The sequence below is a fragment of the Schistocerca cancellata genome, chromosome 7, assembly GCF_023864275.1.
Source record: "Schistocerca cancellata isolate TAMUIC-IGC-003103 chromosome 7, iqSchCanc2.1, whole genome shotgun sequence".
NCBI classification, from domain to species: Eukaryota; Metazoa; Arthropoda; class Insecta; order Orthoptera; family Acrididae; genus Schistocerca; species Schistocerca cancellata.
This window is the reverse complement of record NC_064632.1, coordinates 319522561-319547539: the sequence shown is the minus strand read 5'-3', so window position 1 is coordinate 319547539 and position 24979 is coordinate 319522561. Positions and strand designations below refer to the sequence as shown.

Here is a 24979-nt window from a genome sequence, read left to right as displayed (position 1 = left end):
ACATTGTACCGTGGGATGGACCTGTCAGTCAGAAAGGTGACGTACTCCTAGGCACTAATGCGACCTTGCAGAGTAACCATGGGGTCCAGGCAATTCCACGATATGGCTGCCCAAACCATCAGCGAACCCCCGCCGTGTCTCACTCTTGGGTCGTAAACTCGGGTAGGAGTTGGAAAGAGTCGGAGAAAAGACTCATCCGACCAAATGACGTTCTTCCATTTCTCAGACTCGGATCTAGAGGGAGAGGGGGGGGGGGGGGGGCAAACTGGGATATCGCCCCGGGAGGCAATTTCAGAGAGAGCCAAATTCATATTCTTGAAGAAAAAAAACTTTGTTTCACAAAGTGCCTAGCACCCAGCGCACCTTAGTCTATCGATTATTCATGTGATTTTGAAACGCATCCCTGCTGATTTTTGAACATTTTTGAACACATTTAAGTTGATTAGTGAACGAATTGTAAACTGATTTTTGAATGTGTGCATAGTGTAGGTGATGTCTCTTACAGGGGAATCCCCGTCTCGTCAAGAAATTAAAAAACATTTCCGCAGATCAAAGGGGAAGGGGCTATACGAGCTCAGCCGAATAAAACCGAACGTGTGAGTGCAAATCACTGTTTATGTGGTTGACTGGGTGTAAAAATGAGCACCGTTGTTATAATTACTAGCGAAATCCATAGCTTCAGACTGTCAGAGTGGAAGTGAACGACAAACGGAAATAAAAGATAAAAAAAATTACATGTTAATCTTCTCGGTGTGTCCATCAAAATGAAATCTTGACAGAAAATTTGTGCCAGATCGCTACGTTACTAAGCGCCAGTTCAAAAAATGGTTCAAATGGCTCTGAGCACTATGGGACTTAACTGCTGTGGTCATCAGTCCCCTAGAACTTAGAACTACTTAAACCTGACTAACCTAAGGACATCACATACATCCATGCCCGAGGCAGGATTCGAACCTGCGACCGTAGCGGTCGCGCGGTTCCAGACTGAAGCGCCTAGAACCGCTCGGCCACTCCGGCCGGCTAAGCGCCAGTTGTACAGTTCTATTTAGTAGCCGCTAAAGTTCTAGTGCGGAAAACGCCTTGTACGAACACGTAATAACACCTAACCGGAGAATAAACGAGGGATCTCTAAACTGGTGATTCTGGCAGAATAATTTTTGACAATGGCATGAATAATTACGGATTGGTGATGATAAGATCGTTTGTTAGAACGAGGAAGGGGAAGAAACGTAGACGTCACACAAATTATGTAGAAGAATATAACAATTCCAAATTTATATAAAAATTTCGTACTGCTACTTTTCGATCTCATGCCCGAGAAACTGGAGCGTATGAATGATATGTAAATCTGTTTTCTAACTCAAGACTTTTCGCTTGTAGTAGGCCTATTAGGGATACGATACTGGTATTTCATGAATTATATTCTGTCGTGTTATTATGTAAATGAGGTAGATAAAATGACCGTTTGACCCAAAACAGTCTCGCTTATTTGGCCTGTGTTACAATTGCTGCAATACTGGAAAGGAGTTTTTCTTTTTATCTAGCACGAAAGAGAAAGTTATTAGTTAATAGGCAAATTCTCTGATGAGTTCTTACTCTCCCGGTTACAAATAATCCCGCCTAGTATTAATTGTGAGTTCTTTTTTAAGGGGTGGGAGGGGGGGGGGGCGGCCGTGGTAGTCGAACGGTTCTAGGCGCTCAGTTCGGAACCGCGTGACTGCTACGGTCGCAGGTTCGAATCCTGCCTCGGGCATGGATGTGTGTGATGTCCTTAGGTTAGTTAGGTTTAAGTAGTTCTAAGTTCTAGGGGACTGATGACCACAGATGTTAATTCCCATAGTGCTCAGAGCCATTTGAACCATTGTTTTTGGAGGGGGAGGTAGGATATGAAATGGTTCTGAGCACTATGGGATGTAACATCTTAGGTCATCAGTCCCCTATAACTTAGAACTACTTAAACCTAACCAACCTAAGCGCATCACACACATCCATGCCCGAGGCAGGATTCGAACCTGCGACCGTAGCAGTCACACGGTTCCAGACTGAAGCCCCTAGAACCGCTCGGCAACACCGGCCGGCTAGGATGTCAACCGGTCGACTGGGAGCAGGAGAGGCACCACACGACATTTTAATTACCAGTGTCCTGTGTAGATTTGATGGCTTCCATTACAATATATACTCGCTTGAATTCCACAGAGCGAAATACAGTGACGCGCGACAGAAGAATGCTGTGTGAAGAGGCGTGGCACTACATTTTCGCACACTTAAAACCAAATAACATGTCTTGGATATCCTCGAACATGTATGTTTTATACCAAAGTCTTCAGAAAGGTGTGCGGTAGAAAATGAAAATATTTTTGAAAAATAGAACTTTTATACTTTTTGAAGTCCTGTCTTAAACGCTCGTGGGGGCGGGAAGGGGGAGGAGGGGGCGCCAATATCAAGTTTTTGTCCCGGTTCGGTAATATCATAAACCCCGAGCCGCCATTTCTCGATAGCTTCAGCACTACGTTTTCCTGTTACGGCCACTTGCATCACTGTAGAGTGGTTTTGGAATTCCAAGTCGCCCTGCATTTACCTGCATCTGGAACTCTCTTCGTGCTGCTTTGGCGCTGATAGGGTTTATGAGTGCGACATTCAGTTCTGTAATGACTATTGCAGCTATCGTCCCAGTCCTCTACAGTGACTGTCCGTCGCGATCGCTCAGCACACACTTTCGTCCGCGTTGCGACTCAGCAAATGATTTTTTCCGATTTTCCCGTAAGGGGTATAAATCTTAGGTACGGTGCCTCTTGAACATCAAACACTTCGACAATCTTGGTCACATCATACGAGCATCAACAGTTCGCCCACGTACGAACTCACTTAGCTCTGACATAATGCGCTCATAACTACACAGACACTGTTCTGCCCACGAATGAGACTTGCAGCGTGTTGAGGACATTGCAAAGATGCCGTACCTGAAGAAATATAACAACGTAACCGGTGGGTTTGGTTTCGATCTGCATGCTTTTTTTGCGATGCTCCTATATTTTTGTCATATGTTACTTTCCTGTTTACTGCACTGGAATTTATTGTATCCATACATCGCTACATATTATGAAAATGAATATGTGTATGTAATTGTATACATATATGTATGTATATTTGTATGTATGTGAGTGTTCCAAATCTCCTCATAAAACAAAGAACCGATTCCAACCAAATTGGTACACATATGATTTACTATCTGTAAAGCATCACTATAGGGATAAGAACCACGTATCTATCATCTGGGTGGGGGTGAAAAAGCAGTGTAGCCCACGATTCTCGAATAGCGATAAGTTCGTCATCTAATATTTGATAATGACAGCGCTTAGTGACTTGCAACAAACTTTACACATAATTTCAGACCTTTACCAAACATTTTATCGCTGACTACCCTCACAAAATGATGAAAGGAAAAAAAAATTATCACTTACTACATTTTCTCTGTACATGATGACGTGTTAAGTTATTACTTCTTTACTGTATACTTTACTCGTGACAAATTATCATAAACACTAAGATACGCGAAAAACTACCGCATCATGCAAGACGTTTAAATTTATTACTTCGTTGCTACTGACTCTATTCGCAACACGTTTGGCAGACAATATCCACTTAGGCCGCTGAATGTACCTACAAAAACGTAACACTGTAGGACTCACGGTTCAGGAGACAGGACATCAAATACTAAGACGTCTAAAAACAATCGCACATTCCATGATTTTTAATTTATTACTTCTTTGCTACTAGCTCTATTCGGAACATATTTCTCAAATAGTATGCAAATATTCCACTGAGTGAATCTAGAAAAATATATAACTGTACGACGTATGTTCCAGGAGATATGACGTCATAAACACTGAGACGCATGAAAACTACCGCATCATGCATGACGCTTTAATTTCTTAGTTCTTTACTATTAACTCTGTTCACAGCATATTTCGCAGACGGTTGTCACAAATACCATTGCCTATATCTGCAGTCTTATATCATTGTATCACTGTACAGCACATAGATCAAGAAATACGACGTCATAAACGTTGAGCTGCGTGAAAATGAAACATCAGGATGAAATTCGCTGGAGACACAGGTGAAATACGTATACAAATACGTGAGAGATATGTTAAGTATATGTGCAACATGTTAGAAATGTGCGCACGCGGGCAAAGCCACGGGAAGAAAGCTGATTTTGAACCCCTGTAAAGATTTCAGCCAAATTTGATTCGCATGTTAGTAACGATCTGGAAAGAAATACTTTGGTGGTAAGAACCACCGGTCTCCTCTTTGGGTGAGCGTGTTACTGTGGGGAGAGAAGGCGGCAGGAGGTGGTGACCAGAGGAAGAGATGGACATAGGAGGAGAAGGAGATGGACCGAGGGCGAGGAGCAGATGGACAGAGAGAGTGGGGAGGGAGAGATAGGCAGAGAGGGGGGCAGGAGGGATGGGAAAAACCGACCGGCTAAAACCGACACCGTTATTTTAGTTCTGAATAACCGGTGTTTTTTCGGCATTTCTTTGGTCTTGGTTATAAGAGTTGTTTTTTTTTTTTTTTTTTTTTTTTTTTTTTGTTGCTAGTAACCGATTTAAGAAACGAAACATCAATTAGCCACAGCAGTAGTGATGAAATTTTTCGTTTTTCGATAACCTATACGGTAATTTCCTGTCGTCGCCGAACATCCGTTGTATTACAGGATGGCACTAGTCTTAATCTGGAGGCCGGCCGGGGTGGCCGAGCTGTTCTAGGCACTACAGTCTGGAACCGCGCGACCGCTACGGTCGCAGGTTCGAATCCTGCCTCGGGCATGGATGCGTGGGATGTCCTTAGGTTAGTTAGGTTTAAGAAGTTCTAAGTTCTAGGGGACTGATGACTTTAGAAGTTAAGTCCCATAGTGCTCAGAGCCATTTGAACCAACCTAGTCCGGAAATATTTTTAAGAAGTAGCATACCAAAGAGGTTCAATGCTTGATTTGCTTTAAAGGATTAAAGATTTGTCTACCAATTCCATGAAATAACAAAAGAGGAAGGAAATTATGATTAAAGTCATATGTTAAAAATTTGACAATTCATTCATAGTATAAAATAGAAAGTAGCTGATCTGCTACCACTGTCCAAATATATCTGCTAGCTGCCCTTAGAAAAAGACAAATTAACAAATTAACAAGAAAAACAGAGTTCTTCGACTTCAGTTTTCACCCTTTAGCAGTGATTACTCGTAATGCTCAAATAGTGCTACAATCCTGGATTACTACATGATTTTTGAGGAGAGTTACAAAAATTAGAATCAACAGGAGCTTCCTTCTTCGTAATATTCAGCCATTTATCACTTATCGAGAAAAGCAGTGAACAGTGGTTCAAATGGTTCAAATGGCTCTGAGCACTATGGGACTCAACTTCTGAGCTCACAAGTCCCCTAGAACTTAGAACTAGTTAAACCGAACTAACCTAAGGACATCACACACATCCATGTCCGAGGGAGGATTCGAACCTGCGACCGTAGCGGTCTCGCGGTTCCAGACTGCAGCGCCTAGAACCGCTCGGTCACACCGGCCGGCGAGCGAACAGTGGACGGACTAAGTTATGGTTTATTTGCCTACTTAATGTAATATTTTCATTGTGTCTCTCATGAACCAGAGAGAGCAAAAATTTTTCAATCTTTCTCAGATTCCTACGTTAATTACGGGGAATAATAGGAGTAAAGAACCGAAAATAGGTTATTTTGGAAAGCGACCACACTGAGCGGTCCTAATAATTGGGTCAAACTGGCGTGAAAAAAAAGACGATTTAACAGAAAACCGTATGTTTCAGCGATAACCGCCATCCCTAATGGGGAGACAATGGTGGTGGGTGGAGGGAGGGGGGGTCGAGGTGGTGGATAGAATGAGGGAATGTAGGACATGTACTGGGTGATCAAAAAGTCAGTATAAATTTGAAAACTGAATAAATCACGGAATAATGTAGATAGAGAGGTACAAATTGACACACATGCTTGAATGACACGGGGTTTTATTAGAACAAAAAATCAGAATAGCAATAATTAGATAACAAAGTGAGACAGAGCAAAGATGATGTTCTTTACAGTATATGCTCAATATTTCCACCATCATTCCTCAACAATAGCTGTAGTCGAGGAATAATGTTGTAAACAGCACTGTAAAGCATGTCAGGAGTTATGATAAGGCATTGGCGTCGGATGTTGTCTTTCAGCATCTCTGGAGATGTCGGTCGATCACGATACACTTGCGACTTCAGGTAACCCCAAAGCCAATAATCGCACGGACTGAGGTCTGGGGACCTGGGAGGCCAAGCATGACGAAAGTGGCGGCTGAGCACACGATCATCACCAAACGACGCGCGCAAGAGATCTTTCACGCGTCTAGCAATATGGGGTGGAGCGCCATCCTGCATAAACATCGTACGTTCCAGCAGGTGTTTATCAGCCAGACTGGGAATGATGCGATTCTGTAACATATCGGTGTACCTCTCACCCGTCACGGTAGCAGTTACTAACGTTTTGCTGACCAGCGCTATCTGCCGGACATTTTGTGAATTTTTTTTTTTTTAAGTTCTAATAAAACCCCATGTCATTCCAAGCATGTGTGTCAATTCTTACCCATCTACATTATTCCGTGGTTTATTAAGTTTTCAAATTTATACAGACTTTTTAATCACCCTGTATATAGAGGGTTTTCGGAGGAGATGGACAGAGAGAGTGGAAGGAGGTGGTGGACTAATAGAAGATTAGAATAAATATATAACCGGGCAACGCCGGGTACTTAGCTGGTGTTAAAATGTAAACGTCTGTACTAAAATGTTTTGCGGTGGAGTCCCTCTTGGACGAGCGCCTGGCTGGAGCCACTGCGGGTAGTATACCGCGGGAAGAGAACGTAAGAAGAAGGAAAAGAAGAAGAGGAAGATGCGGCACCAGCAGACAGCAGAGGTGTCCCTAATGCGAGCGAAGACGCTTTCAGGGAGGCGTCAGCAGGTCGCCGAGGTATTAGCAACAGCCCGAGAGCGCCAACCAGCTAGCCAGCGGGGCGTTTTTGTTTGCGGGCCGGCAGTAGAGAGAGAGAGAGATGAATGGTGCGGCGGCACGCGAATTCGCGCTTAGAGCGGGATTTGGCCGCGCGGTCCGCCCTGGGGACGCAAAGCCCGCTTAGCGGCACTCCGGGGGATCAGCGGGGGCCTTAACGAGAGGCGACGTCGCAGAAAACAAGCCGGGCCGCAGTGGTGGCCTTCTTAAGGAGCTCCCGCGGGAAGCGCCACGCAAATGTCGCGGCCCCGGCTCCGCTACCTGCGGGCGCTCTCCCGCTCCGCTCTCGGGTTTCTTAACGCCCGGATCTGATAAGTTGCTCGTTATTCCGGCGTCGCGTGTTTACTGCCCGGCGGTGCGTGCGCGTCTGTATTAGGCGCGTCACATGCGTGTGCGTCGTTCTCGTGTTGCACTCTCTGCAGGCGGGAGGGAGATAAATAATTTAACGCTTCGTCGACGCCGTAGGTGGTCTACTGTTACGTTTATAAATTTACTTATTTACCAAATATTAATTCGGGTTTTAGAGCGACCGTGTTGCCTAAGCCAAATAAAAATCATCTTGAATGAAATTTTCACTCTACAGCGGAGTGTGCGCTGATATGAAACTTCCTGGGAGATTAAAATTGTGTGCCGGACCGAGACTCGAACTCGGGATCTTTGCCTTTCGCGGTCAAGTGCTCTACCAAGTGGTAGAAAGGCAAAGGTCCCGAGTTCGAGTCTCGGTCAGGCACACAGTTTTAATCTACCAAGTGGTAGAGCATTTGCCCGCGAAAGGCAAAGGTCCCGAGTTCGGGTCTCGGTCCGGCACACAGTTTTAATCTGCCAGGAAGTTTAAAAACCATCTTGTCGACAAATAGGTTCAGTTATTTAATTGTATGTGGGTGTACTCTCGTTTCTTTTTCGCTGCTTGAGGAATTAATTATAAAAATAACATTTATGCAGGTTTTCTTTTTTACCAACATGACAGAGTAAAAAGACGGTACGAGAATTGTTGTGATGACGACGACGATTAACGTTTTTCTATGAACCAACAACAACTAAATGAAACATTTTCCACAGACTGACAAAGAGATCAGAAAGTTCCAGAAAGTCACCATAAATACAATTTTTCCCTCACGCAATACATACTTACATCTACATCTGCATTTTACAATTAACTGCCTGGCAGTGGCTTCATCGAATCACCTTCAAACCATTTCTCTACTATTCCACTCTCGAACAGCACGCGGAGAAACGAAGACTTAAATCTGATTTCTCTTATTCTATTGTGATGTTCATTTCTTCCTGTGTAGGTGGGCGCCAATGAAATATTTTCGTCGGCCGAAGTGGCCGAGTGGTTCTAGGCGCTACAGTCTGAAACCGCGCGACCGCTACGGTCGCAGGTTCGAATCCTGCCTCGAGCATGGATGTGTGTGATGTCCTTAGGTTAGTTAGGTTTAAGTAGTTCTAAGTTCTAGGGGACTGATAACCTCAACAGTTAAGTCCCTTAGTGCTCAGAGCCACTTCAACCACTAAATATTTTCGTATTGTGTAGAGAAAGTTGACAATTGAAATTTCGTGAAAAAATCTCGTGGGAAAGAAAAATGCCTTTGCTTTAGTAATTGCCACACCAATTCGCGTATCATATCCGTGGCACTCTCTTCCCTATTTCGCGATAACACAAAACGAGATGCACTTCTCTGGAGATTTTAGAGGCGCTCCGTCAGTCCTATCTGATCCAGATCCCAAACCGGACAACAGTACTCAAGAAGAGGACGGACAAGGTAGTGTGGGCAATCTCTTTACTAGATCTGTTGCTTTTTCTAAGTGTTCTGCCAATAAATCGCAGTCTTCGGTTCACTTTTCACACAACAGTATCTATATGAGCCTTTTAATTGAATTTATTTGTGATTGTTCAAATGGTTCAAATGGCTCTGAGCATTATGGGACTTAACTTCTAAGGTCATCAGTCCCCTAGAACTTAGAACTACTTAAACCTAACTAACCTAAGGACATCACACACATCCATGCCCGAGGCAGGATTCGAACCTGCGACCGTAGCGGTCACGCGGTTCCAGACTGTAGCGCCTTTAACCGCTTGGCCACACCGGCCGGCTACTTGTGATTGTAATCGCAAAGTATTTAGCTGAACTGACATCGCTTAGACTTGTGTAATTTATCGTGTACCGAAATTTAGCCTGTTCCATTTAGTAGTCATGTGGATGACTTCATGCTTTTCATTATTTACAGTTAACTGCAACATTTCGCACAATACAGATATCTTGTCTAAATCATTTTGCCATTGGTTTTGATCATCAGATGACTTTACAAGACGATAGATGGCAGAATCATCTGCAAGCAATTTAAGATAGCTGCTCAGATTGTCCCCTAAATCGTTTATATAGATCATGAACAGCAGATATCCTATAAGACCTTCTTGGGGAACGCCACATATTACTTCTGTTTTACTCGATGAATGTCCGTCAGTTAATACGAATTGCTACCTTTCCAACAGCAAATGACTATTCCATTCGCTAAACTGAGACGATGTTTCGTGGGCACTCAATTTGATTAGATGTCACTTGTGAGGAATGGTGTCAAAATCTATCTTGAAATCTAGAATTAATTAGCTACTTGTGTTTTACAACAGCGATTGCTTGTGAATCCAAGCTGTATGTGTCAATACATTGTTTTCTTCATAATATTCGAACTCTTTATATGTTCCAGAATCGTACTCCAAATCGACGATAGTGATATATGTTAACTGAATCTTCCGTCGGTTCTTGGTAGAACAACATTATAATAAATGAAAAGCACTAGTTTGGTTTTGTTCTACAATATTACTTTTATTATGTTAACCGGTTTTCGGCTTACAAGGCCATCATCAGACTTTTACTCAGTATTGTCACCAAAGAAGTTACAATGTTTGTAAACAACATTGAAATGGAAGTCACACCTCCACACTGAAGCAGGAACACTCAGTAAGTAAAATTTTTGATAGTGTGGTGGTAACGCAATGTAAAAAGTAAAAAATTTTAAACAGTAAATAAATAAAAATAAAAACGGAGTAGACAGGAAGAAATTTTAACAGAAAGAAAGAACAGGATGCCTACATAACAGTTTCTATTAATAAACAAAACTAATAAAATAAAATAAAATTAGTACTTGATAAGCCTACTTCAAGAGGTAGAAAACATGGAGAGTGGTACATAAACCAATTAATAGAAGAAAGATCAATGTAACTACAGAATATATAAGGAACTTAAGCAATGTCACTAACATAAACAGAAATGAATAAATGCAGGAATATTGAGGAGTGTGAGGGAACGTACTGTAAATGCGATCTTTGAGAGTGTAGTGGTACTGCATTTCCTGGACAAACAGTTTTTCCAGGAAAAACTGTTTGCTCCTTTTGTATTTGCGTTTTGCTCAGCCTTTTTACCTTTTAAAATGCAGTACCACCACACTCTCAAAGATTGCATTTACAGTATGTTCCCTCACACTCCCAATTTATGTAAATGATTTTCCTATCATAAATTTGTGTGTTAGGAAATGTTTTAGAAATTACTTCTAACTTAATATGGAAGTGAAACGTGAGCGATAAACAGTATTTATTACACTAACACTTCGTCATTCAAATTTCCCAGCGTTTATTGCTTTTTTGCCTGTATTTTGTGTAAACTTCGTTACTATTTAAACTGATTTATTATACGAAAAAGAATCATATACAAGGAAGAACATGCGTGATAAATTGCAGTCCAGTTATTTGTTTTTATAATTTAAAGTCTTTTCGTCTTGCTGCTTACAACTTCTCAAGTATCCTTACAATTGAAGGGATGGGCGGAAGTAAGTGCTACGGTAACCCTCAATTTAGCAAGAATTAATTAGTCTTATCTTAGAATTTATTATGTTTCGTGGTTTATCATTTTCACCGACACTTTCAGTTGTTAATATAGTTAACCTTTTCCCATCAATTGTACTTGCGGAGAAGTAAATCCATTTCTTATCTTCAGTTTTCTGGCTGGTTATTTCTAAAAATTTATAAATTATTCATGTGAACGATTAGTTACCGAAATGATGTAACTCAAATGACACTATACAGTACGTTGTTGTTCAGTGACGAACTGTCAGCAACCTTGAGAATAAATGGAATAAGTTAAAGAAATAAATTATTTTTTGCATTCATCATACATTGAGTAAAGAATATAAATCCACGGTAGCTCGTGTGTCATCTCTCCAGAATATTGTACTCACATCATGATACTGTTAAACGGCCATCACAAAAGGACTGGAGGCCTGCTGTGGGAGGGTAAAGTCAAGAAATTATTTAAGATGTATGTGTGTATCTCTTGATCAGTTTTTAGTTGATGCATGTTTGGGGAGATGTAAGTACCATTTCAGTTGCGGCGACGAATGCATCGTCAGCACCGTGTTAACATTTTTGTCTTTCTGTCTTGCAGACGGAGCTGTCGCAGAACCTGCAGCAGCTGTCTGAGAAAGCCCGCTCTACCACGGAGTTCATACAGCGGCTCAAGGGCATGAGCGATAAAGTGAACGTGAGTACTCACACTAACATGCCTCTCATATGATGTACATACCACTAGTTGAATGGAGGCTGAGATACACTGAGGCGCCAAAACATTATAGCCATTTACTCAACAGCGTGTTCGTCCGTTCTTGGAGCACAGTGCAGTAGCTGTTCTGCGTAGTATTTGTTCGACAGGTCCTTCGCATGCGGCATCACATTTGTAAGCACAGGCCACGCAGTTTCAGTAAACTATGGGTTAATGATTTGTGGGAACGGAGCTGGAACACTATAGCGACCCAGACGTAGTCAAGCGTGTTCAGATCAGGCGAATCTGGTGGCAAACACAATCAAGTGAGTTCACTATCACGCTCCTCAAACCACTGTAGCACGATTCTGGACTTGTGACACGGACAGTTATCCTGCTGGAAAATGCCAACGCTTTTAGGGAAGGCATAAAGCATTATCGGGTATAGGTGGTCCCCAATAATGTTCAAGTTGTCTAAAGATATCCTGGTGTCTTAGATTACTACCACAGGTACCATGGAAGTCCAGATGAATATCCCCCTTCGCATAATACTTCGCTACCGATCTACTTTTGTGACGTGGCTCATGTTTCAAGTAGCTGTTCGAGTGGACGACAGTCCACCACAGCTTACCTGGATCCAACCATCTATCTGGTGTAACAACAAAAGTGATTCATTCGACCAGGTGACACGTTGTCATTGATCCATGGTCCAATTTCGAGGGTTCCATGTCCATTGCAATCATCTTTGCTATATCACTGGGTCAGCATGAGAAAAGGGGGGTCGTCTACTGCAGACCCCACGTTCAAAATCGGCGCCGATCGCTGTGTTTCGGAACAACCGTGCCTGCACCAGTACTAAACTCTGTTGTCATACCTGCCACTGATCACTGCTTATCCTGCTATACCTAGGAGGCAACCCCTACGTTCTATGATGAGTGGACCGCCAATACCTTGTCACCTGCCCATGGTTTCTCTATCCTTGAACCAGGTTTCACATATGCTCACGACAGTAGCACGCGAGGAGCCAACCAGCTTCGTCGTTTCGGAGCTGGCCAGTTCCAAGTGTCGAGCCATTACAATCTGTCCTGTGTTAAAGTCGCTTATATCAGTGGATTCAATAATGTTATCTTGGAACTCTTCCATTTGGTCCGTGTTTGCATAGAAAAACAGTAATATCAGAAATTGAGTCCGCCTTGATGCAAAACACCTTGTTGTTCGTTTATTTTTTTAGTATCCCAAAATAGTTTCGGCGACAAATATCACGACCATCAGTGGCTTTTTTTAATGGTTGTACAAACACAGTAAAACATTATTACAATTTTACAATTCGTCTTTTTAAGTATAGTTTTCTATTGATACTTTCATACTACCTTATTTATTGTATGTTACAGCATGTTTTAAGCAATTATTGACGCTGTTTGCGACACATTTTCTGTGCTCTTTTTTACTGTTGCAGTCTTTTTACTTAGCGAACATCACGTCATCTGCAACCATGTGAGCGGCTGTTGATAAGCAAGTACTAAAAGGTGAACTTCGTATGTCAGCAGTATATACGAAGTTCACCTTTTCGTATTTGTAGCCGGCCGAAGTGACCGTGCGGTTAAAGGCGCTGCAGTCTGGAACTGCAAGACCGCTACGGTCGCAGGTTCGAATCCTGCCTCGGGCATGGATGTTTGTGATGTCCTTAGGTTAGTTAGGTTTAACTAGTTCTAAGTTGTAGGGGACTAATGACCTCAGCAGTTGAGTCCCATAGTGCTCAGAGCCCTTTGAACCATTTTTAGTATTTGTTTACCAACAGCCGCTCACATGGTTGCAGATGACGTGATGTTCGCTAAGTAAAAAGACTGCAACAGTAAAAAAGAGCACAGAAAATGTGTCGCAAACAGCGTCAATAATTGCTTAAAACATGCTGTAACATACAATAAATAAGGTAGTATGAAAGTATCAATAGAAAACTATACTTAAAAAGACGAATTGTAAAATTGTAATAATGTTTTACTGTGTTTGTACAACCATTAAAAAAAGCCACTGATGATCGTGATATTTGTCGCCGAAACTATTTTGGGATACTAAAAAAATAAACGAACAACAAGGTGTTTTGCATCAAGGCGGACTCAATTTCTGATATTACTGTCAGTGGATTCTCCCACCTGAGGCCCGTACCGTCGATAGAATGATTTTCTATCCGTCCACGTTCGAGTTTGTGACAGTTGTGCGAGTGACATTTGTGTGGAGATACAGTGTGTTGACATTTCTGCTGAGTCCAAGATAGTACAGGTGGTTTTTCGCTTTCATATTCGCTGGCCTAACCAGCTCACAACCAAACGGTCACATTTTTAACTAACCTAGACCTCGGTGTAAGCTACACATCAGTGTGTTACAACGAGGATTATTCCTTGCACGTTCGTTGGCCACACCAACTAAAAACCGAACTGTCACATTCTGACCAAACCTAGACCTCTCAGTACACTACAATGAGTCTCTCACCACAGCCAGATATTTTTCTTTCACATTCAGTGGCTTCGTCAACTCATAGACTACCTACAATAAGCTGCTTATCCCAGAAAGAGCACGAGACTCTGCAGAAATGTCCGTCCATAGAAATGGTCACCCCATTGAGGTAAATGTTCCAAACCCTCTGCTCCGCTTATATTTTTTCATTTCCTTTCCCTACTGTGTCATGTGCCCGAAACACCACTAGGTGGCGTCAAATCTTGCTATGAGAAGTAGTAATTCTGTTTTCGCTCAGTCTTTTACATAATAATAATAAGATATTAAAAATGAAAAAAAGCCTGTGTATTTGCTTTCTAGTTTGCCTTCGCTGGATTGTGTGTGATAGTCCATACCGAGAAAAGGCGTTGACTGCTTGTGCCTACCAGGAGAACTGTGCGGAGTTTGAGGCGACGGTGTCGGCGCAGTGCGATGCGCTCATCGAGGCGATCGAGGCGCGGCGCGCTCAGCTGCTGGAGTTCGTGAGGCAGCAGCGCGAGCTGAAGCTGCGGGCGCTGCGCGACCAGGTGTCGGCCTGCACGTGCCGCCTCCAGGGCACCACCGGCCTCCTCCAGTTCTGCATAGAGGCCCTCAAGGAGACCGACTCGGCGGCGTTCCTGCAGGTCAGCATACTGCAAAACTTAGTACATCTATAAGTAATGCCTTTATGTTTACGTCTAGGGCTGACCAACTTTTTTAATTTGCTAATACAGGATGGGCCTCATTGGTAATGGACTACTGGTAATTGATTTTTCTATCCTGCAGAAGGTATTTTGCAGAACTGTCTGTTGCTCATCTGTCTGTAGCCTAACCATCAGTTGCTCAACCGTCTGTTTCTCAACTGCCTGTTACTCAATGACCTGTTACTCAACCATTTGTTACTCAACAGTCTGTCACTCAACTGTCTGTCACTCAACTGTCTGTCACTCAACTGTCTGTCGCTCAAATGTCTGTTGCTCAAATGTCTGTTGCTCAAATGTCTGTTGCTCAATGATCTGTTGATCAACCATCTGTTGATCAACCATCTGTTGATCAACCATCTGTTGATCAACCATCTGTTAATCAACAATCTGTTGATCAACTATTTGCTGATCAACTGTCTGTTGATCAACTGACTGCTGATGGGTCATCTGTTGATCAGTCACTTGTTGATCAGGCATCTGTTGATTGATCACCAATCTGTTGTTGATCCGTCATCTGTTGATCAACCATTTGTTGATCAACCATCTGTTAATCAACTGTCTATTGGTCAGTTAACTGTTATGCAATTGGCCATTGTGCAGACACACATCTCTCATGCAACTATAAGTTTGTTGTGAAACTGTCAGTAGGAGTACTAACTGCCTATTGTTGTGATTTGCTTTTGTTGTGTAACAGCCTACCTGTTGGGGAACTGTGTGATTGTTGAGTAAGTCTGTTGGGAAACTGCATTCCTAGTACACAATTGTGTCTTCTGGAACCATCTGCCTTGCTGTGCAACTATTTTGGGATATTTTTGTCATTCTTGTAGGTGTTTCAGCACATGTCAAGGTAGTCATACGCTGGTGCATATCATACTATAAAATAGTCAAGGTGTATAGTAGTAATAAAATAACAAATAATGTCCGCTATGATAGAGGAGGTTAAATTGTTTGAAAATACTTGAAGAGCTATAAAACTAATGATTTTAAAAGTATGAGTGCTGTGGCCACATTTTCTTCTTAGCAACTGCCTGCATCTGTCAGGCAACTGCCCACATCTGTTGCATGAGTGCCCACATATATTATAACTGTTTCCCTATTGTACCATTGTCAAATATGTGGACTACCTTCTCCATAGCGAACTGGACATGTCACTGCAGAAAAGTAGGATAACGATGTTTGTCTACCACAACTGCTACATATGATGGGTCCTATCAAATTAATAGGTAACCATGCGTAGTGTGGTAGATGCGACACCAGACTCACGTATGGGGATACTGACTTTCAAGGCTTTGTCTAATCACTTATATTTATGGTTTCCATAGTTTCTGTAAATACCACATGGCCAATTTCCAAGATCGGCTCTTTGAAAGGACCACATCCGATTTCCAAGCCTTACCCTTTAACATTCCGAGCTCCTGCACCGGATTCACTAGCGAACTCATCGGATTATTGTTACCAGGCATCGTAGGACTGTGTCTGTAATGGAGGTGAGTTGGTAGGACTACGTTTCTACCCGGATGCCTGCAAGGAATCAGAACTTGCTGCACCAGTTGCAACTTGCTGTCCGTTTCCCGTGAGAGTAACTTAAGGCGTTTTATCACCTCCAGAATATATAACTGCGGCCATGATACAATGTACATTCACCCTTCAAGGAGACACGTTTTTCGTGATGATGGCTGACTTTGAGGTGACCTTGATTGTAGAAGTCTGCATATTCATCGTTCAAACGTGTCGTTCAAGAAATTACTGCCAAGCAATGGTTTTGTCGTCCGAGGTGCTCTGTGCAGAATGAGCTGGCACATTGTCGATGGGTGATCCTTCTTCGGCGGTAGTGGATCCACATCTTTCCACTTCTTGCTTTGTTGTTTTGTATTGGGATCGTAGCGATACACCTAGCACTCGTCAATGATGATTTTGTGTCTAAAGAAGTTATCTCTATTGGCTTGACACAAGTGCAAAATTTCCGATGTTACCTCGATTCAGCGGACTTCTTCAGTGGGTGTTGGCTGTCACGGAACACAGTGAGCTTCGACATTCATCATGTTCAAAAAGTCGCACAAGATATCGAAAACTGATCCATGCATTAGTTTAACTTTTGTCTCATTTGTGAGTCGCTGATCTTCTACCACAAGACCTCCATTTCTTTTGTGATTCTTGTTTCTTCACAGAGAGATGGTCGGCCTCTTCATTCTTCTTTATTCGGACTTTTCTGACCACACTGGAATCGTCTGCACCACATGACCACTGTATCATATTATGCTACATTGTTGCTCTCCACTTTCACCCACTCAGTATGAATTTTTCGTGATGAATAAATCCGCTCCAGTTATACTGGACAAATCGTTTATTTAGATAAAGTAACCCACGTTTCAGGATGTAAATCCCATCTTCATGCGTTAGAAACAGATGAGAAACTAAGAGAGATACTATTATTAAAATTAATTTAAAAGGATTCATACAATGTGAATATCTTGTCATACCTTGATTGCGCACGAGAAAATCGTACCAGCCATGTAAAAAATCCACAAAATTTAGCATACGAGATCCAGTGCAGGTGGGGCATGAAAACGTTTTTTGAGACAAGCAGTACCACACTGGGTGAATGAGGCCTAACTGAAAAGATCATGAATATATCAGTAAATAAACACGCGTTGCCAGCCTAATGTAACCTAAAAATAAACTTTGAACGACCAAACATGTGGCATAGGCTTAATAAAGTAAAATGAAGGCATAAATGCCATAGAATGCCAATCTGTATACCTCAAAAGTAGCTTACCAAGTATGTACCCAGCCCGTCGCATGTTGTAGACATGCAGTGAGACCGGTTAGCTCACTGAAACATGAACTGCAATGAGTCGCCTCAGTATACTTACATGATACGTTACCTACGAGGTTCACAAATTGGCATTCTGCAGCATTCACGCTTACTTTTTCTTTCTTAAGCCTATGCCTAATGTCTGGTCGTTCAAAGTTGGTATGTAGGTTACATTAAGCTGGTGATGAGTATTTGCCTGTTGATACATTGGTGGTTTTTCTGGTTAGGCCCAGTTTACTCTTTGTGGTACCGGTTAGCTCAAAGAACCTTTTCATGCCTCACCCACACAGCATCTCGCATCCTGCTTCATAAATTTAAATTTATATTCACATCTAAATGAACCCTTTTCATGTTGATAAATTATATGTCCTATCTGTCACAGTTTCTTTCTTTTTTTTCCCAGCGCCTCAAGATGGCCTTTAAATTCTGTGTGTACGATTTTATCTTAATACATAATTTGTCAAGTACAGCTACAGCATATTTATTCATCATGAAAATTTTTAGCAACAGTTGTGGATGCCCTGCAAAGAGTATATTATGTCAGCATGAACTGTTGCAGCGTTTTTCCCCTCTAAATGAAGAAAACGAATCACCACACAATACTCAACTGTATCATCGGGCACTGGGCTGTACAGTTTTGTTTTGATTCCTCTAGCGGCGTGGACTGCAGGAATGAAACTGAAGAAAGGAAAAAGACAGACAGAGAGATAGATAGATAGATAGAGATAGAGAGAGAGAGAGAGAGAGAGAGAGAGAGAGAGAGGAATGCGTAAGTTTACTTTTTCGAAGAGATTGTTAAAATTTTATGTCTACGCTTCGTATTCCGACTACACCAATGAAATGTTACCAATATAGCATCGTCAGGCCTGGTGGTCTAGTACTCGTATTAAAGCTCGTGCCTGGAAACCGTGAGGTCGCAGGATTTAATCTGGGTGGGATCACGAATTTTTCTGTCTGCGTTTTAACCTAGCGTTCACCTCTTAATGATATGATGGATCGCGAGGAACGGTACGTGGTTCAGATTCAACGATAAATTGTAGGCCTCCTTTCTATCGTTGGATAACTGGGGTAGCTTAGAGACAAGAGAGTCACGGATGTGGTGTCCAACTGAAAGACATGCACCAGGCCAACGAACCACACGAAAGTATCATTGTTTCAGGGATACATTTACTTAGGTGTGTCTTTCCACAGGTGGGCTCGATGCTGATCAACCGCGTGGCGAACGTGGACATCACGTGGCACAAGGACGTGGTCGCGTCGCCCCGCCTCAGCCACGAGTTCGACCTCACGCTGGACGACAAGTCTGTGCTGCGAGCCATCGAGCAGCTCAACTTCATCCAGATGAAGCGTAAGTTTCCGCTGCCCACTTCCACCCAGACAGTGCGACGAGTGGCTGGTCAGTGGAACGGAGCTTCCAGTATCAAAGCATACTTAGCGAAACTTCCTGGCAGGTTTGAAACTGTACGCTGAACTTGAACTGGAATCTCGACTCTTCTGTTTTTAGGGAAATAACTCTTAACTACCGCTGTGTCCAGGCACCACTACTTTCCAAACTGCACACTTGCTCTTTGGGACTAAACTCTAACCTGTCAGGAAATTTCACAACAGCATACATTCTTCTCCAGAGGTAACAATTCGTTAAGAGTATTTGAAAACCCTGAAAGACTTTAGCAAGACATCCTACGAAATTACCTTGTCACTTGGTGACTTAACGATGGGGTAAGGTGTAGTTAATAAATACCAGCAATCCCCTGATAGAGAATGGATCTCTTACGTATAAAAAATCATAAAATGTTGGATGACATGAAGAAACAAAACCTTAACTATATTGATTTCATTAACTCCGTGTTATTCACTGAGAATTACACATGCATAAAGGACAAGTTTAGGAAAGGTTCGAAACTACACTCCTGGAAATGGAAAAATGAACACATTGACACCGGTGTGTCAGACCCACCATACTTGCTCCGGACACTGCGAGAGGGCTGTACAAGCAATGATCACACGCACGGCACAGCGGACACACCAGGAACCGCGGTGTTGGCCGTCGAATGGCGCTAGCTGCGCAGCATTTGTGCACCGCCGCCGTCAGTGTCAGCCAGTTTGCCGCGGCATACGGAGCTCCATCGCAGTCTTTAACATTGGTAGCATGCCGCGACAGCGTGGACGTGAACCGTATGTGCAGTTGACGGACTTTGAGCGAGGGCGTATAGTGGGCATGCGGGAGGCCGGGTGGACGTACCGCCGAATTGCTCAACACGTGGGGCGTGAGGTCTCCACAGTACATCGATGTTGTCGCCAGTGGCCGGCGGAAGGTGCACGTGCCCGTCGACCTGGGACCGGACCGCAGCGACGCACGGATGCAACCCAAGACCGTAGGATCCTACGCAGTGCCGTAGGGGACCGCACCGCCACTTCCCAGCAAATTAGGGACACTGTTGCTCCTGGGGTATCGGCGAGGACCATTCGCAACCGTCTCCATGAAGCTGGGCTACGGTCCCGCACACCGTTAGGCCGTCTTCCGCTCACGCCCCAACATCGTGCAGCCCGCCTCCAGTGGTGTCGCGACAGGCGTGAATGGAGGGACGAATGGAGACGTGTCGTCTTCAGCGATGAGAGTCGCTTCTGCCTTGGTGCCAATGATGGTCGTATGCGTGTTTGGCGCCGTGCAGGTGAGCGCCACAATCAGGACTGCATACGACCGAGGCACACAGGGCCAACACCCGGCATCATGGTGTGGGGAGCGATCTCCTACACTGGCCGTACACCACTGGTGATCGTCGAGGGGACACTGAATAGTGCACGGTACATCCAAACCGTCATCGAACCCATCGTTCTACCATTCCTAGACCGGCAAGGGAACTTGCTGTTCCAACAGGACAATGCACGTCCGCATGTATCCCGTGCCACCCAACGTGCTCTAGAAGGTGTAAGTCAACTACCGTGGCCAGCAAGATCTCCGGATCTGTCCCCCATTGAGCATGTTTGGGACTGGATGAAGCGTCGTCTCACGCGGTCTGCACTTCCAGCACGAACGCTGGTCCAACTGAGGCGCCAGGTGGAAATGGCATGGCAAGCCGTTCCACAGGACTACATCCAGCATCTCTACGATCGTCTCCATGGGAGAATAGCAGCCTGCATTGCTGCGAAAGGTGGATATACACTGTACTAGTGCCGACATTGTGCATGCTCTGTTGCCTGTGTCTATGTGCCTGTGGTTCTGTCAGTGTGATCATGTGATGTATCTGACCCCAGGAATGTGTCAATAAAGTTTCCCCTTCCTGGGAAAATGAATTCACGGTGTTCTTATTTCAATTTCCAGGAGTGTATGTTTCAAGAAGGTTAAAGGTCGTTAAGTACTCTCATTATCAAACACTGGATGAGTGTACTCTCGTAAAGAGCGGTTCGTTTTAAGAAAAATTCGTCTCACGTATCTCAGTGTTTATGACGTCATATCTCCTGAAAAAGGTGTTGTACATTGATATAATTTGGCAAGTACACTGCGATAACAAGAGTCATAAGATACCCTTAATATCGTTCTGGACCTTTTTTCCCCTGCGTACTGCAGCAACATGACGTGGCACGGACTCAACAAATCGTTAGAAGTCCTCTGCAGAAATACCGAGCCATGGTGCCTCTGTAGCCGCCCATAATTGCGAGAGTGTTGCCGGTGCTGGATTTTGTGCATGTAGTGACCTTTCGATTATTTTCCATAAATACTAGACAGGAGTCATGTCGGACGATCTGAGTGCCCAGATCCAGGAAGTTGTCCAGAAAGTTCTTCAAGACAAGTTGACTTGGCGCAATGTCATCAACTAAAATTCCATCGTTGTTTGGGGACGTGAAGCCCATGAATGGCTGCAAATTGTCTCCAGATAGCCGAGAATAACCATTTCAACTGGGTCGGAGATTTTCTCCGCTCAGGGACTGGGTGTTGTGTTGTCCTAATCATCATCATTTCATCCCCATCGACGCGCAGGTCGCCGAAGTGGCGTCAAATCGAAAGACCTGCACCAGGTGAACGGTCTACCCGACGGGAGGTCCTAGCCATACGACATTTCCATTTCCAAGTTAATGATTGGTTCAGTTCGACCGGAGGACACCATCCATTCCGTTTAAATGTGGCCCACACCGCTATGGAGCCACCACCAGCTTGCACAGATGACTCGAACGCTACCATCAGCTCTTAGCAGCTGAAATCTGCACTCATCTGACCAGGCCACGGATTTCCAGTTGCCTCGGATCCAACCGATATGGTGACGAACACAAGCGAGATGCTGCAGGCGGTATCGTGTCTGTCATCTGCTGCCGTAGCCCATTAAACGCCAAATTTCGCTGCGCGTTCGTCGTAGTCCCCATTGATTCCCACGGTTATACCAGGCAGTTTTGCTTGTCTGTTAGCACCGACGATTCTACGGAGCCGGCCGTCTGACCGAGCGGTTCTAGGCGCTTCACTCCGGAACAGCGCTGCTGCTACGGTCGTAGGTTCGAATCCTGCCTGGATGTGTGTGATGTCCTTATGTTAGTTAGGTTTAAGTAGTTCTAAGTCTAGGGGACTGATGACCTCAGATGTTAAGTCCCATAGTGCTGAGAGCCATTTGAATTTTTTTTATTTTTTACTCTACGCTAACACCGCTGCTCTCGCTCGTTAAGTGAAGACTGTCGGCCACAGTGTTGTCCGTAGTGATAGATAATATCTGAAATGTGGTATTCTCAGCACAGACTTGACACCGTGCATCTGACTAACGATTTCCGAAATATAATGTCCCATGCGTCTAGCGCCGACTACCATTCCGCATTAAGAGTTTGTTACGTCCTTCGTGCGGCCATAATCGTATCGGACTTCTTTTCACATGAATAACCTGAGTACGAATAACAGCTCCGCCAATGCATTATTAATTGGACTATATCGTGGCAGTCGGCCGCGGGCGTAAACAAACGAGGACTGCGGCCGTAGAGGGGAGAAGAGGCGCGCCTCCCCCTCCCAGGGCGTGCAGTCCACACCCGTGTGTCGCGCTTCAGTGAAAGCAGATGTGAAGCGTGGTGATAGTGAATGCCGAAACCAGTGAAGAGATCTATCGTTACAAAGTGCGTAACAGGTATCAGAAATGATATAAATTGCAGACAAACACAGTTTATTATAGAAAACCGATGTAATTCAATTTATACAACCTTTACATACTGCATGATACAGTCTGAAGAATTATTTTAGGCACTTTCACGGTCACTCTCGGCCGTGTCGGTACGTGAAGACTCATTATCTGCTGTGTCCGTGCGGGATCAGCCCTCCTGTCTGTATTAGATGAGTCCTCTCTGGAGTCATCAGTACGTATAACAATGTCGCCAACTGCAATCACTACTACGCCATCGCGCCTCCTGTAATCATGGTCCACCTTTTGCACTTTTCTGCAGTACCCTTCCCAAACGTTTGCAGTGACAGATCTGAATGCATTGTCCGTCAGTTTTTTTAGATTGGCTGCAAACATGTCGTCAGAGATGTTGTGCTCCCTCACGTACTGATTAATTTTCGACCATGTAAGTTCAACTGCGTTCAGGTCGCAGTTGTACGGCGGTAGGCGAACCACGATCTTTTCACTCGGTTTATTCGCCTGCACAAGAGCATACATCTCAGCCTTTGTCATTCTGTCATTGCATTTAACTTCCTTTTTCGCAATCATTCTACCATCGCCACCCTTGGATAGTATACTGAATTTGTTGTTTTGTCCACCCGCTTACAATGATACGGCTCATTGTCCATAATAGTGACAGAATTTTGCGGAAGATTTTGGAGTAACATCTCCGAAAACAACTTCTCGCAATTCTCTGAGTTCGTTTGGCCATGACAATCTCCTTGCGTCGATTTCGTCCAGACTTTAGCTCCTCTTCCTTCACTAACCCGTCTTTCAACCAACACTTGCCACTATCATCCTTCTGGAGGTACTTTCCACATCATAACAACCAATTCATCTTGTGGGTTCTGGCAGTATTTGCTGCATGTCAGATTGCTATCAATCCACGACTCATCAAGATAAAAAATATTTGAAACTTCCTGGCAGATTAAAACTGTGTGCCCGACCGAGACTCGAACTCGGGACCTTTGCCTTTCGCGGGCAAGTGCTCTACCATCTGAGCTACCGAAGCACGACTCACGCCCGGTACTCACAGCTTTACTTCTGCTAGTATCTCGTCTCCTACCTTCCAAACTTTACAGAAGCTCTTCTGCGAACCTTGCAGATACTTGCCCGTGAAAGGCAAAGGTCCCGAGTTCGAGTCTCGGTCGGGCACACAGTCTTAATCTTCCAGGAAATTTCATATCAGCGCACACTCCGCTGCAGAGTGAGAATCTCATTCTGGAAACATCCCCCAGGCTGTGGCTAAGCCATATCTCCGCAGTATCCTTTCTTTCAGGATTGCTAGTTCTGCAAGGTTCGCAGAAGAGCTTCTGTAAAGTTTGGAAGGTAGGAGACGAGATACTGGCAGAAGTAAAGCTGTGAGTACCGGGCGTGAGTCATGCTTCGGTGGCTCAGATGGTAGAGCACTTGCCCGCGAAAGGCAAAGGTCCCGAGTTCGAGTCTCGGTCGGGCACACAGTTTTAATCTGCCAGGAAGTTTCATATCAGCGCACACTCCGCTGCAGAGTGAGAATCTCATTCCCTAAGAAATATTTGTTGAGCTTTCCTGATGCTCTTCATGTGTGCAAGGACGGCCATAGAACAATGTCACCACTTTCTAACAAGAGATTTCGATTGTTCATTAATGATTTCCACAAGAATCACATCGACTTTAGTAAAGTTTTTAATGAGGTACTGCCCCATCTACAATTTACCTTCTCACGCAGCACTGGAAGAAGTTTTGCCACGCTAGGTACTACTTTCTATTGTGTGTAGAACTCCGCTATGGTATTCCTTTTAACTAATTTACTGAATTCGGTGACTTCTTCTTGAGTATCACTGCGTCTCTTCCTAAGTAAAACAAAATAAAAATAAAGTAATTTCAACCTAGCAGCTGCCTAGTTGGAAGCATTGTTGAATATAAACAACTTTACACTTGTACAGTACAAATTACAACTAAAACTGACCTTTTCTTTCCTGGGCTATCAGGCGATTCGCCTGGATGACAGCTTGCAAACTTCGTAATTCTATCTAATGTTCGTACACTTTTGCGCGTGTAAGTGGCAGCTATCTTACGGGCTTGAGTGGTAGGATGTATAGCAGCTTTCTGCTTTCAATTCTATCTCGCAGCCCTCCGTCACATTAAGCATAATTTTACGAGCACCAATTCGCACTGAGATTCAAAATAGGCGACGAGCAACAAGGAACGCACAACACAAAGCAAAACAAAACGGAGATCACACGAGGCATTCGGTAATGGTTGGTAGAGCTGTAAAAGAGGTGGGACAGGCCC

The 24979-nt window shown here is 43.9% G+C and overlaps 1 protein-coding gene across 1 annotated transcript in view; it reads left to right on the top strand.

Annotated features, from left to right (window-relative positions):
- The window catches only part of LOC126092253 (E3 ubiquitin-protein ligase TRIM9), a 279511-nt gene that overhangs the window by 94573 nt on the left and 159959 nt on the right, over positions 1-24979 (top strand). The window contains exons 2-4 of the mRNA XM_049907764.1: positions 11496-11591; positions 14468-14701; positions 18768-18924. Coding sequence (XP_049763721.1) covers positions 11496-11591; positions 14468-14701; positions 18768-18924 — 487 coding nt within the window. The remainder of the gene's footprint in view (positions 1-11495; positions 11592-14467; positions 14702-18767; positions 18925-24979) is intronic.